Source organism: Perna viridis, chromosome 1 (genome assembly GCF_037379345.1).
Source record: "Perna viridis isolate PV_CMFRI_1.1 ecotype Kerala chromosome 1, ASM3737934v1, whole genome shotgun sequence".
NCBI classification, from domain to species: domain Eukaryota; kingdom Metazoa; phylum Mollusca; class Bivalvia; order Mytilida; family Mytilidae; genus Perna; species Perna viridis.
Genome location: NC_142445.1, coordinates 67,624,502 through 67,643,254, shown reverse-complemented (window position 1 = coordinate 67,643,254; position 18,753 = coordinate 67,624,502). Strand labels below are relative to the sequence as shown.

Here is an 18,753-nt window from a genome sequence, read left to right as displayed (position 1 = left end):
TAATTTTGTAGATGTCTGACAACCAGAAGAAGCTGGACAGAGAAAATACAACTGTAGATCCTTTCCTAATTATTGGACCTGGGAGTGTCCTGTATAACTGGATGGGTGAACTAGAAACCTGGGGATATTTTACTGTTGGGTGAGTTAACTAACAAAACTCAAAACCTTGGCGATATTTTACTGATGGTTGAGTTATATGTCAACTAGAAACCTGGGAATATTTTACTGTAGGATGAGTAATTACCAAAAGATAATGAGATATGCCAGTGTTATATACCAGTTGGTACTTAAAGTTATAGGAAAAAACTGTATACTTTAAGTATACCAATTACTGGTGTAAATTATACGTCTTTGCCACAATTATTATACACAATTTCTAAAATCAAGGAATCAAGAGAACAAAGTGTGACAATCAGATCTGATATTGCCTGTATTTTTTGGTAAATACCAGATTTTTTATTTTTAGTTTTCTATACTGTCAATTTGGAAATTAGTACGATTGCAGTTTAATATAAGTTTAACTCTTTCAACGTCAAAACAAAGTATTCACTTCAAAATTTGAGTTAAATTTCCATATTATAAGATTATATTCATTAATTTTTATATTTAAAGAAAAGAAAAGAAGCATATAAATTTTCATTGAGTTATTTACCATTTCTGCAAAAAAATGGTAAAACAAATAATATCATCTGTTTTCTATTACAAAAGAAAGTTCCATGGCACAGGTAAAGACCAGTGTTATGATGAATTAAAGAAAGGGAAATATGACATTGTTGTCACTACTTATGAAACTTACAGAGATAATCAGGTATGTTTGGTATTCGATGGGATAATCAGGTATGTTTGGTATTCGATGGGATAATCAGGTATGTTAGGTATTCAATGGGATAATCAGGTATGTTTGGTATTCAATGGGATAATCAGGTATGTTAGGTATTCAATGGGATAATCAGGTATGTTTGGTATTCAATGGGATAATCAGGTATGTTTGGTATTCAATGGGATAATCAGGTGTGTTTGGTATTCAATGGGATAATCAGGTATGTTTGGTATATAATGAGGTAATCAGGGATGTAAGGTATTCAATGCGATAATCAGGTATGTTAGGTATTCAATGGGATAATCAGGTATGTTTGGTATTCAATGGGATAATCAGGTATGTTAGGTATTCAATGGGATAATCAGGTATGTTTGGTATATAATGAGGTAATCAGGTATGTTAGGTATTCAATGGGATAATCAGGTATGTTTGGTATTCAATGGGATAATCAGGTATGTTTGGTATATAATGAGGTAATCAGGGATGTTAGGTATTCAATGGGATAATCAGGTATGTTAGGTATTCAATGGGATAATCAGGTATGTTTGGTATTCAATGGGATAATCAGGTATGTTTGGTATTCAATGGGATAATCAGGTATGTTTGGTATTCAATGGGATAATCAGGTATGTTTGGTATATAATGAGGTAATCAGGGATGTTAGGTATTCAATGCGATAATCAGGTATGTTAGGTATTCAATGGGATAATCAGGTATGTTTGGTATATAATGAGGTAATCAGGGATGTTAGGTATTCAATGGGATAATCAGGTATGTTAGGTATTCAATGGGATAATCAGGTATGTTTGGTATTCAATGGGATAATCAGGTATGTTTGGTATTCAATGGGATAATCAGGTATGTTTGGTATATAATGAGGTAATCAGGGATGTTAGGTATTCAATGAGATAATCAGGGATGTTAGGTATTCAATGCGATAATCAGGTATGTTTGGTATTTAATATTTGTCTTGTGATGTCAATTAAATGACTATAGTGTCTTTTATACAACCAGAGTCATTAGTAAAGGGTTTCTAGATCAATCATTACAGTAAGCAATAATGTAAAAAAAATAAGTGAAAAACAAGTTACAAACTGACATTCATTTGAATTTCATTGTAGTCATTGTAATTAAACTCATGAAATTGTGTTCATTGTCTAGATTATCAAGCTCCACACAGCAACAGACGTTTGTTTTCTCTCTTACTAACCACTTTAGACAGATCTTTCTCTGACAGTATTCAGATGTCATTTGACAATGGGATAATGTCTTGTAAAATCACTCACTTTTTCACAGAAATTTACAGATTTTTTTAACTTCGGAGAATTCTGTTTGCTGCATGTAGAGTGATGTTCTGACCCTGCTTTGATAATTCTCATTAATTTATTTTTACATTTAGGATAGACTTAATGCTGTGAAGTGGACAGCAGCCATAGTTGATGAAGTACATAAAATTAAGGTAATGAGATTGACAATGATTTAACATCTTTCAGAAAATTATGAGAAGACTAAGAAATATTCTATGGAACATATAATGATATTGCTTTGATAACTATTTGTACTAAAACTTTTAAAATTAAAAAACAGATATACAATTCTTCAAACACTGTAATATCCACTGAACAGTATGTGTACTACTATATTGTTATATTCATGGTTAGGGACAACAAGCACAGATAACTCAGGCACTGAAAGGTCTGAATACCAGGCTGAGGTATGGACTGACAGGGACTGCATTACAGAATGATATGATAGAACTTTGGTGCATCTTGGACTGGTCAGTATCTATTGTATACATCTATTCCATGATTGATGTGTCCATTGTACATGTAGTTAAGAATTTGAATAGCAATTTTTAACTTCTAGATATCTGCACATTTAAATAATTTTGTTTTCTTTTTTACGATAATTGTACAATAATGAGTAAATAGCATAGGCATTACAAACATTTGTAAAATATTTGAAGATTTGTCAAAATTATTTATACCGTACCATTTAAATGTATTGGTTAAAACAAGATAACATTTCAAACAAAATTTCCAAATTTACTGTAAAAGATTTCTTAATATTAATGGGGAATAGGATAAGTCTTTCATTATATTGCATTGATAACATGTATAGGAAAGGTCCTTTTGTTAGAAATGAATTGAAAGACTTTGTTTATCATAAACTGTCATTTGATTGTTAAAGGGCTCAACCAAACTGCCTTGGTGATGCTGAGGAGTTCAGATTTAACTATGTAGAGCCCATAAAGCAAGGACAGAAGAGTGATGCTACAAAAAGACAGCTAGCAGAGGCCAGGAAATGTAAGTCCGCTACTGATATTGTTTATATATCTATACCATAGTTTATTCATTCTCCTCTGTGCAAACTGCAGAAACTGATACATTTATATGTTTTCAAAAGATAACTTTCTTTAAGACAGAAAAACAGATGCTTAAAAAAGAAGGTATATACAAATATGAAGTCATTTTGTTGCATGTTAGGACCATTTAGTTGTTAAATATTTGATTGCAGTGAAAGAGAAGTTTTCTGCAGTGAGGAAAAAGATGTTATTGAGAAGAACAAAGAAACTGATAGCAGACCAGTTACCTGTCAAGGATGATAATGTTGTATACTGCCAACTGACTCCATTCCAGGAAGCTGTGTATAATTGTCTACATCAGCACCCTCTGATGAAAACTGTGATGAATATGGACAGACCATGTGACTGTGGTAGTGGTTTTATCACTGGCAGATGTTGTAATGTTAGTTGTATACTGCTGTAGCTATATATAAGATTTCTGACAGTCCTACATATTATATTGCCAACCTTTATCAGATTTTCAGATTTACTAGTCATATTACTTTATACCATATTTTCTGGACTACAAGTCGATATGGAGTATAAGTCGAATTGCCTAATTTTGACCAAAATTGACGAAAAAACATGGATAAGTCGAATTCGGCAGATAAGTCAAGGGTCAGACATGTGCATTTATATCATAGGTGTCAGCAGAGATCCGAGGTGAACGGTTTGTTTTCAACAGTGTATTATTACAGCGATGTTACTAAGTATAATATTTCTGAATTAAATTAATAATTGTGTTTTTGTTTAAGTGTACTTTGTCCGCAAGTTTCTCTGAAGCCTTAGATCATCAGGAGTACGAAATCTTAAACATGTCAATCATTGGCAGCCATGTGTGAAATAAGCAGGATATTCGTTTGATAAATCGGTCATAATTACGAGCAGTAATTAATAAACAATATTACCTGGTATTACGAAATACAATAAAAGGTAAATGTTACCTGTAGATTTGGTTGCAATTAGCTGTTTGTTTGTTGGGGTTTAACGTCCGAGCAGCAATGCAATTAGGCATTTAGATAATACCATAACTTATTATAATTTGAGCCACGTGCGAATGTATTACCATAAATGGGTATAAATCCGCATATTAAAGGACCGATAACTCCAGAACACTTGATAATGTCTTTCCAGTTACAAAGAGTTTTGTTAACATATCATTTCTAGAGTTTGTTTATATAATTTAATGGTTTCAAAGTTTTTATCAACATTGTCGTATTCATTTGTAAAGGATAGCGGCAATGATCAACAGTATTTGAATTCACTCACTGGTTTGACCGTTTGAGAGACGGCTTTTGTTGATTGCAGTTTACCCAAAAATATTGAATTAAAGCAAGGAAAACTGAATTAAACAAATCAAATGAAATGCATTGTAGATGAACATTTTTCTTGAAAAATCCTTAAATAAGTCGAAGTGGACGATAAGTTGAGGCTGACACTTTGCTGAAAAAAAATATTGACTTATAGTTCGAAACATACGGTACACACTATATTTCTGACTTTCATTTACGATATCTACTACTTTAAAGCTTGGCAGTGTGGCATTTTATCAATATGTCCTCCTGTCCATCATTTCCTCCCTCTGATTGTCTATCATACTATCCTCTTAAAATGCGAAATATTACACAGATAGTTTTTTGTGCTGTTTAAATTGTCTTAGTTATGTGGTAATCAAGTTTGATTGGTACATTTTTTACAGGTTTCAGTTCTATGAGTTGTGTATTTTTTTAAATATTTAGTTCTTTGGCAGTTGTGAAAGGAATTTCTTTTCAGCAGTGTTATTATCACAATCCAACCATGTCACCCTGTCACATTTAAAAAAAAAATAGTTAAAACATAGCAACATTTTACTGTCCCTTTAAAGTAAGTTATTATCATTATCTTTTCTTTTCAGACACTCAAGGAATTTAAGGTTAGCTTCCGAGAAGTAATGTTTACATTTCTCAGCCTCTTTATGAAAGTAGGTAACCATGTGGCTCTACTGGTACCTAGCAAGTCATCCGAGGACAATTTAAAACCACTCACCAAACACATCATCAAGTCAGTATATGACAAGTTTCCTCAGTATTTTACTGACAGTAAAGAAGCATCATTCAGGACTTTGTCAGATCCTAAATACTGTGGAAAAATGAAGGTATGTGCTGAATTTTGTTGCTTATGAAATATTTACAATGAATAATGCATTATAAAAAAGGTAAAAAAATTTTATACATAATGTTATTATGACATAGAAAACAACAATGTAAACAGTGGAGTAAAATGGTTAACAAACTAACAATTAAGAAGCTGGAGTACATTAATACTTGCTATATGAGTAAGTCTGCATTTCCTTTTCCAGTTTTTTAATCACTTCTTCTGCTTTGAGATATTCTGTTATCTTAAACATTGTAGGTATTAAAAGGACTTCTGTCTGTATTTTACAAAGACCACAGTAAAGTTCTAGTGTTTTCTTACAGCACCAGAGTAAGTCAGGTTTGAAATTTTTGAAAAAGCAAAAGAAAAATGATGAAGAGATATTGAAAAATAGATCACCTTTTTATTCATGTAATTGTTACAGGGCAAATTGGAATCTAGGAGGATCGTCCTTACTTAAATGGGTCAATTTAATTAAAATTAAGTCTTTAACTGCGCCACCCTTTTAATCCTTTGAACTCTGTTTAAAATTGTGGTCAGTTGTTATCATTAACTGGAAAGTGGTAACATGGAAGACCATAAAAGATTGTTTTATGAAAACCTAGCGGAATATGAGATTATTTCCCACAAAAATATGACAGGGAGAAGTTTGTCTTGTCAGGAGTAAAATACCCATCTATCTTAAAGTGTCTTGATGCTGAAAAGGGACTTAAAACGAATGAAGGAGCAAAATTCAAACACTGGGCAAATTGAAAATTGTTCAAAATATTGAAAAAGTTTTGTTTTTATATGCCCGTCTAAGACGGACGTATTACGGTATACCGTTGTTCATCCGTCATCCACACTTCAGACAATAACTCAAAAACACTTCCACCAACCTTTATGAAACTTTGGTGAATTGTTCATATCTATTGAGGTAAGCTCCCTTAATATTAGAAATTTAGTAGGATCTGCAATCCCCCTAATACAAATCGGGATATTTCAAAGTGTCGTAGTAGAAATTGGAATTCTGATTTGCCCTAGGAGGATTCCAGATCCTACTGGATTCCAATTTGCCCTGTAACATAAACACATATTGTATGAAATTTGAGATCTAGGGATTTGTATGTCAGTGACATTTATAAATAATGTATAAAATATGAGAAGACTTGATGAAGTTCGTCATCAATTCAGAAAGACCTTAGTTCTTCTAAATATACAGTAGTCATATCATCAATAATAGTACATGTAATAATAATAATAATAATAATAGCCTGGATAAACACATATTAGTACCTTATACTAGTTCATGTATTTGGTCCTTTATTATAATACATATAATCAATAAATATCTATGTAATACTGAATCTTCTTTAAAGAGCTTCAAAAATTTGGTTGTCCCTTTATTCTATGTAAGTATAAACATTTTGTTTTCAAGTAAATATGAAATGGACACAATCGTTAAAAATGGTTAAAAACATGAGTTCAAACACTAACCCATATAATCCTTTGGCAAACCAACAGAAGATATGGTGTAGGCAATATTACTTCAGCAGTATTTATTGACAAGTTAAATCCATGCAAATGCAGTCAGTGATCTAACCAAAACAAAATACTGTGGGACTTAAGGATAATTAAGAAATATGTATAAACAAAATAACTTGAAGTTCAATACAGAAAAATTTGTCAAAAAGTTTGTGAAAATTTAATGTTTCATATGTCCCTGTTTGATGCTTATGTGAACTAATACTCACAGGCATTTACAGATTAGGTTGTGAATAAAACTTACTATCATTTTGTTTGCAGTATAAAGGTAATTATTTTTGGCAGGTTCTGGACATATTTGAGCAATATTTGATGACAACAGAGTATGAGTACCGAAGGATAGATGGCAGCACCAATGTCAAGAAACGAATGGATTTAGTCCGAGAATTTAACAGTGATCCTGACATCTTCATCTTCCTTATTTCTACAAAGTATTTTACATTGAATATATAAGTGAAGAGTAATGATTAATTAAATATGATGATAATATGGATCAATTAGAGTGGTTATACAAATGATTGTAATGTTTTAGGGCAGGAGGTCTGGGACTAAATCTGATTGTTGTTAAAGTCATTGTTGTACCAATGATTGTAATGTTTTAGGGCAGGAGGTCTGGGACTAAATCTGATTGTTGATAAAGTCATTGTTGTACCAATGATTGTAATGTTTTAGGGCAGGAGGTCTGGGACTAAATCTGATTGTTGTTAAAGTCATTGTTGTACCAATGATTGTAATGTTTTAGGGCAGGAGGTCTGGGACTAAATCTGATTGTTGTTAAAGTCATTGTTGTACCAATGATTGTAATGTTTTAGGGCAGGAGGTCTGGGACTAAATCTGATTGTTGATAAAGTCATTGTTGTACCAATGATTGTAATGTTTTAGGGCAGGAGGTCTGGGACTAAATCTGATTGTTGTTAAAGTCATTGTTGTACCAATGATTGTAATGTTTTAGGGCAGGAGGTCTGGGACTAAATCTGATTGTTGTTAAAGTCATTGTTGTACCAATGATTGTAATGTTTTAGGGCAGGAGGTCTGGGACTAAATCTGATTGTTGTTAAAGTCATTGTTGTACCAATGATTGTAATGTTTTAGGGCAGGAGGTCTGGGACTAAATCTGATTGTTGTTAAAGTCATTGTTGTACCAATGATTGTAATGTTTTAGGGCAGGAGGTCTGGGACTAAATCTGATTGTTGTTAAAGTCATTGTTGTACCAATGATTGTAATGTTGTTAGGGCAGGAGGTCTGGGACTAAATCTGATTGTTGATAAAGTTATTGTTGTACCAATGATTGTAATGTTTTAGGGCAGGAGGTCTGGGACTAAATCTGATTGTTGTTAAAAGCTTGGTATAACCAATTGTTGTAATGTTTTAGGGCAGGAGGTCTGGGACTAAATCTGACTGGTGCTAATAGAGTTGTTATATTTGATCCAAGCTGGAATCCAACCCATGATCTACAGGCTCAGGATAGGTATTAAGTTAACGTAAATGACGGCAGTATTAAGTAACTAAAAAACTGATAATCAGTGGTTATCTAAGTCATTTCTGGTCAATGAATAGGATGGAATGAATTTTAATTATATTTTGTGAAGAACATTCCTGCACCATGTAGGTGTGAATATCTCAAGGATATTTTGTTTTTTGTTTTTTTTTTATTTTTACCGAAAATATTAGCTTTAAATACTGTAAACGTTCTAATTGGACAGAAAACCATGAGAAATAGTATGCGCGAAAAAATTGATTTTAACTGTGGATTCTAACCAATCTATTTAAAATTAAGTCTAATAATTTGTTTAATCAGCCTTTTGTATGTAGGATCTAATTATACTCCTTTCTTCTTTCTGTTCAGATGTCGTTTTCTGAATCACAGCTTTTTCTTTATGAATAATGTTAAAATCTGATTGTCTGATGAAAAAGTCATATGAACAGAATACCTTGATCCTTCATGCAGTGACTAATTTATCAATTTAACGTCTTAACTCTTTCACACTTGATTGTAGGGCTTATAGGATAGGACAGAGAAGAAATGTAAAGGTTTATAGGCTGATATCTACAGGCACTATAGAGGAAAATATGTACCTCAGACAAATATATAAACAGGTAGGCTGTACCTCAGACATTATAGAGGAAAATATGTACCTCAGACAAATATATAAACAGGTAGGTTGTATCTCAGACATTATAGAGGAAAATATGTACCTCTGACAAATATATAAACAGGTAGGTTGTACCTCAGACAATATAGAGGAAAATATGTACCTCAGACATTATAGAGGAAAATATGTACCTCAGACAAATATATAAACGGGTAGGATGTACCCCAGACACTATAGAGGAAAATATGTACCTGTGACAAATATATTAACAGGTAGGATGTACCTCAGACATTATAGAGGAAAATATGTATCTCTGACAAATATATAAACAGGTAGGTTGTACCTCAGACACTATAGAGGAAATTTTGTACCTCAGACATTATAGAGGAAATTATGTACCTCAGACAAATATATAAACGGGTAGGATGTACCCCAGACACTATAGAGGAAAACATGTACCTCTGACAAATATATTAACAGGTAGGATGTACCTCAGACATTATAGAGGAAAATATGTACCTCAGACATTATAGAGGAAATTATGTACCTCAGACATTATAGAGGAAAATATGTATCTCTGACAAATATATAAACAGGTAGGTTGTACCTCAGACATTATAGAGGAAAATATGTACCTCAGACATTATAGAGGAAATTATGTACCTCAGACAAATATATAAACAAGTAGTATGTACCTCAGACATTATAGAGGAAAATATGTATCTCTGACAAATATATAAACAGGTAGGTTGTACCTCAAATGCTATAGAGGAAAATATGTACCTCAGACAAATATATAAATGGGTAGGATGTACCCCAGACACTTTAGAGGAAAATATGTACCTCTGACAAATATATAAATAGGTAGCATGTACCTCAGACATTATAGAGGAAAATATGTACCTTAGACATTATAGAGGAAATTATGTACCTCAGACAAATATATAAACGGGTAGGATGTACCTCAGACACTATAGAGGAAAATATGTACCTCTGACAAATATATAAATAGGTAGGATGTATCTCAGACATTATACAGGAAAATATGTACCTCAGACAAATATATGAACAGGTAGGTTGTACCTCAGACACTATAGAGGAAAATATGTACCTCTGACAAATATATACAGGTAGGATGTACCTCACACATTATAGAGGAAAATGTATACCTCAGACGAATATATAAACAGGTAGGTTGTCCCTCAGTCAAATATATAAACTAGTAGTATGTACCTCAAACAAATATATTAACATATATTATGTACATTTCTTCTAAGCGCAACTCCTCCTAAAGTGCTCAAGGGATTTTAATGAAATTTTATAGGATGGTCGGGCATCATATGTAGATGTGAATGGAGAAATATAGTTGCTGTCGGAAGACTCCAAAGGGAAATAATCTACCTTAAGAGTTTTACATGTTAAGACCCCATCGGAACCACTCAATGGATTTCGAGTAAATATGATGAAAGGTTGGGTAACGTGTAGATATGCATGATGAATTATAATTTCTGTTGGAGGACACCAATGGGAGGTATTTTACATGTTAAAACCACGTAAGTGCAACTTCTACACCCAAGAATCAGTAAACCACTCAAAGGAATTTATTGAAGACTCCAAATTGAGATAACTGAATTTACAAGTTATGTATTTAACTTCATTTGAAGCAGTGGGTATTCTCGTTGTGAGCTTGCTCACAGTATTTCTAGTTCATTTTTTTATTGACATTTGAAAGATTTATCATCAATTATGAAATAAATTGCCAGGCACAGTTTTGTAACATTTTGTAGTATATTATTTTTAAGCAACTAGATAGTGTTGCTGTAGGGAATCAGAATGCTAACAGATATTTCAAGGGAATAGCAGGAGACAGAGCTCATCAAGGGGAGTTATTTGGTGTTAAAAATATGTTCCAGTTCAGAACAGGGAACCAATGTCTTACTCTGGAAATACTTAATGTAAGCAGCTTATAATATGGCTTGATATCAGAAATTAATTGCATTGATGTTCACCCTTATTCTTTTGTTTTGATGTCTTGTCCTCAAAATCATCTTTGAATAGAATCATATCAATGTCTTATTAGAATACCCTCCAAAATATGTTTTGTTATGATTAAATTATATAGCTAAGTCACTAGTTTGAGACTATTTCAGACTCTTTGATTTTAATACTTTGGAAATTATGGTGTATATTATCAATTAGTTGATGTAATGACTTAAAATACCAACCTGAGATATGGTTTAGTCAATAATATTTCATATTTATCAGCTATGTTTTCAATTTTATTATAATAACCCCCCTTCTGGAGGATAATTGGCAATACCTATTTATCTTTGTGGTTCTGTCAGTTTATCTTATGGTTTTGATACAAATTTTTGTAATATTTATCACACCCACAAAATACAAACTTCCTGTATAATAATAAAATGTAAGGAAATAATTAGTGAGCAAGGACTCGTAGTAGATCTTGTTTATGTTCACTACTTTCATTCTGTATCCAGGAGAATGAGAGAGTAGAGACCGAGCTAGCTGGGTTTACCCTATCTAAGTACATCTCAACAACAACTGAGTCCGGGGAAGATAACTCTGAGAGGTCTGAAGAGGAAACTGGAGAAGATGAAGTGGATGGAAACATGGATAGTTCATTATTAGAGCTGTTTGGATTAGCAGGTAAAACCTACGACATGAGAGGTTGGAATTTAGTTTTTTGAGTACTCCTGTCTTTTATTTCAAAATGCCCTCTTCCAAACCACACCATCTGCCATACCTTGGACTTATGGGTGTTTGTAAAATTACACTGAAAAATACACCTTTTTTTAAAGCTTAATATCCAGTTCCTTTGTTTTTAGCATTTCATGAAAAGTTCTAATTCTAGAAAACTTAGCATTTTCCAGTCAAAATATATAAACAAATTGTTGGTGACTTCAGCCTTGTCAGATACCAGAAGTCAGGGTGGCATCAAGTCAGAAAAATGCTTAGCAGGCATCTTGCTGGAGTAGTAATACATACAGAGTGCCCATTTACTTTACCGTATAGAAACACTGGTTGTTAGCTATATGTATGTACGTAAATACTCAAAGTGAATGTTTTCTAATGCAGATAAGTCAACATTTACCCAAGTAAAAGAAAAGTTTGGTTATGAAATTCTTAGATATATTTACTTTTATATTTAAAAATATAAGGTCAAGTACATTAAGTCATCCAGAGCATCATATACCAGTAAATTAGAATGTTTATTTGTTATCATATTTTGAAGAGTTATTGTCAGTTTTAAGATAAACCAAAAGATGCTCAAGTTGAATTTTTTAGGTTATGTTTTATTTGAGAACTAAGATATTACTCAATAATCTACAAGAATCAGCTGAAACTACACAGGCAGAAGTGACACACAAATTACCAGAAAAAAGTGACACATATGATAATCATATGCAATGCAACGTATGATAATCACATGATCTTCACATACATATGATAATCTAACATCAACTATAAGAATCACATGACAATTATATGTTTATTATCATATGTATCCAGCAACATATATTTATCATATGTATCCAGCAACATATATTTATCATATGTGGTACTTTTGGCTTAATAAGTTTATTTGTTCTTTTTTGTAAGTACAGTGTTTCTTAAAAGGTAATTCTTATACTTTTCACAGAACGAGATGAATTCAATAATAGCAGTGGGAACAGTAGTAAAACAGATAGTAATATCTCTGTATCTACCACTCAAAGAAAAGGTCCGAAGAGAAGTCCTCAGACCAATACTGGTGTGAAGAGAAAACAAGTTTCCAATCCAACAAGACAATCAAGAAATCAAAAAATGGAGTCTAAAGATTGGAAGAATAGGGTTGATAGAACTGATGCAACATTCTCCTCTGTATCTGATGTCTTTGGTTAGTATTCACAGACTGTTCAATTGTGTTCTGTGTGCTGGATTAAATATTTGATCAAGTATCATTTAAGTTCATAGTGCATATTTTTCAATTCTCTCATAGAAATGTCCTCCATATTTTTAAAATTTAAGTTAAAAAAGTGTAATTATCACTTATAACACATGACAAATCAATTCTTACTGGACAGTAGTACCAAGGAAAATTCTATAATTATCATGTTTCAGATCAGTGTGGTGTTGTTCATATCCATGAGAACTGTCAAGTTGTTGGAGGAAGCAGGGCAGAGGATCATATGACTAGATGTGCTATTCAGGATGTTTATGAACTACATCAAAATTCCCAAGCACCAGCTGTTCACTGTGAACCAATGTCTGATGTAAGGTCAAAGGTCACAATTATACTTCCTTCTCTCTTTGATTGGTTTGACACGTGTACTAAAATAAATTGTAATGATTTTGATAATGGTACTTCTACACCAAATAAGAATGAGGTCATGTTATATGTGTTTATTGGCAACTTTATTGCTTGTCTAATGTTCTTACTGCCTGATATTTTATACCTCTAGCTACAGCTGTGATTCTGTGAAGAATAAAACCTTACAATTTCTAATGGCAAATCAACTGTTTTACTGCTAATAAGCAGAATAATGTCTACATGAAAGACTGTTCATATAAAAAACCTGATAAATCAATGTTATTCTTGTTTTATTGCCATATGAATGTTGTTTTAACACATTAAAACGTGTTTAATAACTTGAACACAAATTTTTAGTTTAATAAGTTGTTCATTTACATTAAAATCATAGGTGTCACCATGAATTAAAACTGTACAAGGCAGAAAAACTCCCTGCTATTTTTGTATTCCAGTCAGATGATGGTATAGCTCCTCCGCCTGTGAAGCAGTCTAGAGCTAGAAAATATATCAAACCTGACTATAATACTCCTAAGTCTGTTGTCATAGGCAGTGATAAAGTTCTGGTAGGACAAACTCCTAAAGCTATTAGATTGTAAGTAATCATTGTAGATTAGTACAATGGACTCATTAGAAAGAAGGTCTAAAGGGGATTTTAAAAAGTAATCAAGGGAACCTAGGTTATAGCGGTAATCAAAAGAATGTAATCCAGGGACAAAGACCAGACATGGAAAACAGACATACACAACAAAGAAATTAAAGTAACTAAAATCATACATACAAAGTAACAAAAGTAAATGAGCAACTTGGACTCCACTAAAAACTGGGAGCATGGACCAGGTGCACCGGTAGGGTAAGCATCCTCTGCTTTTCTAGGAACACCCGCCAAGTTGCTCATAAAATGTCAAGTCCGGGGTAGACAAACAAGGAAAGGAAAGCTATGACCCGTTGAATAAATCAGTTTTCATTCTGCTGTTGGATATACCATAACGATCCACGAGTTCATGATGACGACCATAAAACTTCTGTAGTGATGACTTCAATCTTGTAGCAACATAACCCTGTTCCAGAAGCCTCACGGCCTTTAACCACTCTGACAGAGAATCAATGTCTTCTAGTTCTCGTTTCATACATTTTCTTGCAAAGTCCTCGACGGCATCCATAAGAACTTTAAAGTTATAATTCCAATTTATGCAGCGTGGTTCACCGTACTTGGGACCTTTAGAAAGGATATTACGCAGAGATTTGTTTTCGATAATGGTTAAATCTCCCGTAACAACGTGACCAGAATGACCATATTTGAATGGAGAGGTTTTGCAAGAACAGTCAGGTGGTTTGGCCTTGAAGTCCACAATTTCAAGGTTCTGTAATAGCCTTTTATAATTGAAAATTTTGGATGCGATGGGTGAAGTATAGGAATATGAAATAATTGGTATGGATTTGTCTTTGAAATATGGGGGAATTTTGTTGGTAACGTTTTTGTGATGGAGGATGTTAGCCAAATTAATTGCATCTATACCTTTGTTGACGAACGGTAGTGGAAGAAATGATCATTTTTCTTCATCTTGACTTTTCACACAAACTGGTTTAAGGAGTCTGTGGAAACCAATATCCAAAATGATGGCAACAAGTGACATGGGTAAATTTTAGAAAATGAAGAAAATTGGAAGAGGGTATTTAATAGCAAGAGTCGATTTTCTTATTTATGGATTTTTTTTCTAATTGCTTTACAATGGAAAAAAGCAGGCATAAAGTCATGAAAAAAGTATTATGAAAATCTAGTCCTTCAAGATTAATAAGGACCTATTTATACTTTGTTTATTATTGTGGAATTATGAAATCTATTAGTATTTTATGTTGTTAAAAAATAACCAAGTAAAAAACTGAATTTGATTTTGACGTTGCAGTGTAAATATTGACTTCTTACTAATGTTGGAAGAAGGAATCTTCTTACTAGTGCTGGAAGAAGGAATCTTCTTACTGATGCTGGAAGAAGGAATCTTCTGACTAGTGTTGGAAGAAGGAATCTTCTGACTAGTGTTGGAAGAAGAAAGAACTTTTCTTGATTTAGATTGGTTTGATATATGCCATATTATTTTTATGTACAATGTAGGAAGCACTTTGAAGAGATGACACGACATGATAATTCCAGTACTGCTGTAGATCTTGCTGAGAAAGTTTTATCAGAATCAGTCCAATCTAGACTTAGTTTTCTCAGGGATTTCTATTCCAAGAACAAACCAGACTTCACACAACTGTTTGAATCCATGGATGACACTATCAAATATACCCCAGCAGTATCAGGTACATGTTATTTCCCTTTCCAAAGGATGATGGGTATACTGTATTACCCTTGTCTCTCTGGCTATCACAATTTTTTGTTACAGTTTTCTCTAGAACTACTTGTCACAACTTTGTATTTTGTCACATGGTTTATATAAGTGTTCTGCATCATGAGATTGGATTTCAGCAACTTCCTGTTTTACAACTCATTTATAATTTTATAGTTTAATCATATACTATAGTTAGGGTATAGGGGTATCATTAGCGAGTGTTGGCTCACAGATTTCTTGTTCTTTTTTTATTTGGTTTTTAATATTTTATGCCCAGTTTTTAACTGTGATAATATGTGATAATATGTTAAACTTCATGCGAAAACCTGTTGGAGAATCATAATATACTACTTGGTATTCCTTATTTGTTCAGCACCCAAAAGCAATGATTTGGTGAATGATGAATGGCCCAGACAAATTGGTGCGAGATATTAACAAAGTTGGATAGATAAATTTTGTAAAAACTTAAATTTTATGGTAATTTTTTTATTTTGATAATCAGGGCACAGTTTTGTAAAAAATCTCAACTTAAGATTTTCCTCAAATTCTTCCTCAACTCACATTTCAACCAATCAGATCGTGTGAAATTGTAGAGTTGAGGAAAATCTAAGATTTTTTTATTATGAGCCCTGAATCACATAAACAATTCAACAAACTTTTATACACTATTGGTTACCATATAAAGATGTACATTTAAATTTTGGTAACAATTTGTTAAATATTTTTTTGTAAAAATTACAGCTTTTCAACGAAATATCATACATATTTAGAATTAGATTTGTGACCTTAAACTTTTAAAAAGAATATATACAATATACAATAATGTAAACTGAAGTTATGTACATGTAATATTTCACAACAGTTGGATAAATAGGCAAAAACTTCATTCTTTTATAAAATATCACAGATTTTTGAGAAACAGATGTTCTTAATAACAAAAAATCTCCAAATCTTTGCAAAGTCACATCAAAGAATTTGAAATTTGGTAAACTCTGCTTCTCCACCAAGCATGAACAAGTAGGGTGACAGGCCTACCTGCGGACTATTGCTACTGTGAGCTAGCACAATCCATATATGGCTCTGCATTTGGACTTGTAAAAAGCAAGGTCTGTTCAATTGGTCAAATATTCTCATCCTGCAATGCATGAAATAGCTGTCATTAACATAATAAAATTTAAGCTACAACCAGTTGATCAATCAATGAAAAAATGTTTCTTATTCATTACTGTTGTTAAAGTGGAAATACCGCAAAGGTACCTAGATATTAAGTGATATCAGTTATGATGGTTCATCAAATATTCATTTGATGTAAAGTTTTGTGAAGAGCCTTTAAATATCAATTGTAATTAAACATTTTAATTTGAATTGACTGTTTGATCAAACCCCCCAAAAAATCATGAAAATTAGTACAATAACTCGCCTTTAGTAAATAGTATGGAATAAGATTAGTCATGAGAAAAGTCATTGATTCACCCACCATTTCTATTACTTGTAAATCTCAATTTCATTAAATATCCCCAAACCAGTGCTACTACCCTTTTTTCATGCATTAATTTACCTCATGAAATATACCTCTATGTCTACAGTTATAGCTGAAGTACTTGAAAATTTGTAGAAAAGTTCAATTTCAAATCATTGAAATGTTAGACACATGTATAATGATATAACCCTTCACATTGTAGCTGAAAATACAAAGTCTACTAAAAAGAAGAAAACAATTAGCAGTAGGAAAAGAATACAAAAGGAAAATCAGACTTTGGGTATCTCATTTCTGGATATAGAGGACAGTGAATCTCAGAAATCCCTGGAAAGGGCTGACAGTGCCAGAAATAAGACACAGAGTTTAGAAGTTGGGATACCACCAAGTTCAAGAACTATTAGGAAACCTCCACCAAAAAAATCTCCGGAAAAGAAACAGAAGTCAGGAAAGCAGAAATCAAAACATTGGTCTACTAATGATACGATATCAGTTCTTGATGTTGACATGATAGAGAAATCTCAGGATATTTCTGACATTCATCATTCAGATGATATTGAGGATTTACTGTATAGAATTGGACATCAAGAAGATGTTGTTGAATCTAGTCAGAGGGATGGAAACCTCAATACATCAATTTTGGATGATATATTTCCATCCCCTGAGAAACCTAAACGTAAGAGGGCACCAAAACGATCCAAGAAGAAATGTCAAGAAACAATGAGTGATTTAGATTCATTGCCTGAGACAAGTGTTACAGAAGATGAGGAAGGAAACTTTGCTGATGTTAGCACTCTGAAAGATGATGGAATTGATGTTTTTAGTGACCCTGTGAAATGGAAGTCTCGAAAGAGACATCAGAAGGAACATGTCTCACTGGTTGATCAAATGGTGTCTGATGCTGCTAGTGATTATGACGATCTCTTTAAATCAGGAAAAATGAAAAAAGTGAAAAAGTTGGTAGAATCTCCGCAGATTAAATCAGATAGTGACAAGAGTAGTAAATATGATCCATCAGCTAGTCTGTTTTAAATCTCATAACTGACTTTTCAACTAGCCTGTTTTAAGTCACATTACTGATCCATCAGCCAGTCTATTTTAAATCACATTACTGACCCATCAGCCAGTCTATTTTAAATCACATTACTGATCCATCAGCCAGTCTATTTTAAATCACATTACTGACCCATCAGCCAGTCTATTTTAATTCACATTACTGACCCATCAGCCAATCTATTTTAATTCACATTACTGACCCATCAGCCAGTCTATTTTAAATCACATTACTGACCCATCAGCCAGTGTGTTTTAAATCACATTACTGTTGTTGTTCTTCCACTTGTTTTAATTGGCCAACAAACATGGTGCTTGAGAATAATGTTTGATAATGTATGTATTGTCCAAAGTCTTAAAAGATATGAAATGCCTGCTTGCTAACTTTTTAAGTTATGATGAACTCTTAAGAAAATAAACTGTTACCATGGTAACACTTTGACAGTAGAGTCCTGATGATTTCTAGTTTATTTTAGTTAGGTTGTGCTACACTACATGTGAATGGCAACTTCAACAATGTGTATTGCAATGTTAACGAACTTTAGTCAATTAATTTTATACTTTTTTTACAAACAATTTTTACTTCTTTTAATTTTTTGTCATTAGTTTTGTTAAGTTCATTGTTCATAAATGGGAACAAATTAAAATAAAATATACGTTATATTA

General features: G+C 32.7%; 1 protein-coding gene across 8 annotated transcripts in view; it reads left to right on the top strand.

Moving 5' to 3' along the window:
• Positions 1-18,753, top strand: part of LOC148630075 (uncharacterized) — a 31,248-nt gene extending 12,495 nt beyond the window's left edge. For 7 of the 8 annotated variants that reach the window (XM_088560621.1, XM_088560584.1, XM_088560590.1 and 4 more), the window contains 18 exons: positions 12-139; positions 709-808; positions 2,220-2,279; positions 2,482-2,597; positions 3,011-3,126; positions 3,338-3,567; positions 5,059-5,298; positions 5,556-5,627; positions 7,107-7,252; positions 8,195-8,290; positions 8,820-8,979; positions 10,718-10,870; positions 11,414-11,582; positions 12,577-12,813; positions 13,038-13,189; positions 13,680-13,819; positions 15,338-15,528; positions 17,240-18,753. In XM_088560621.1, the coding sequence (XP_088416747.1) occupies positions 12-139; positions 709-808; positions 2,220-2,279; positions 2,482-2,597; positions 3,011-3,126; positions 3,338-3,567; positions 5,059-5,298; positions 5,556-5,627; positions 7,107-7,252; positions 8,195-8,290; positions 8,820-8,979; positions 10,718-10,870; positions 11,414-11,582; positions 12,577-12,813; positions 13,038-13,189; positions 13,680-13,819; positions 15,338-15,528; positions 17,240-18,066 (3,333 nt within the window). In that variant the 3' untranslated portion in view covers positions 18,067-18,753. The remainder of the gene's footprint in view (positions 1-11; positions 140-708; positions 809-2,219; positions 2,280-2,481; positions 2,598-3,010; positions 3,127-3,337; positions 3,568-5,058; positions 5,299-5,555; positions 5,628-7,106; positions 7,253-8,194; positions 8,291-8,819; positions 8,980-10,717; positions 10,871-11,413; positions 11,583-12,576; positions 12,814-13,037; positions 13,190-13,679; positions 13,820-15,337; positions 15,529-17,239) is intronic. The other variant, XM_088560628.1, reaches the window with a different exon arrangement.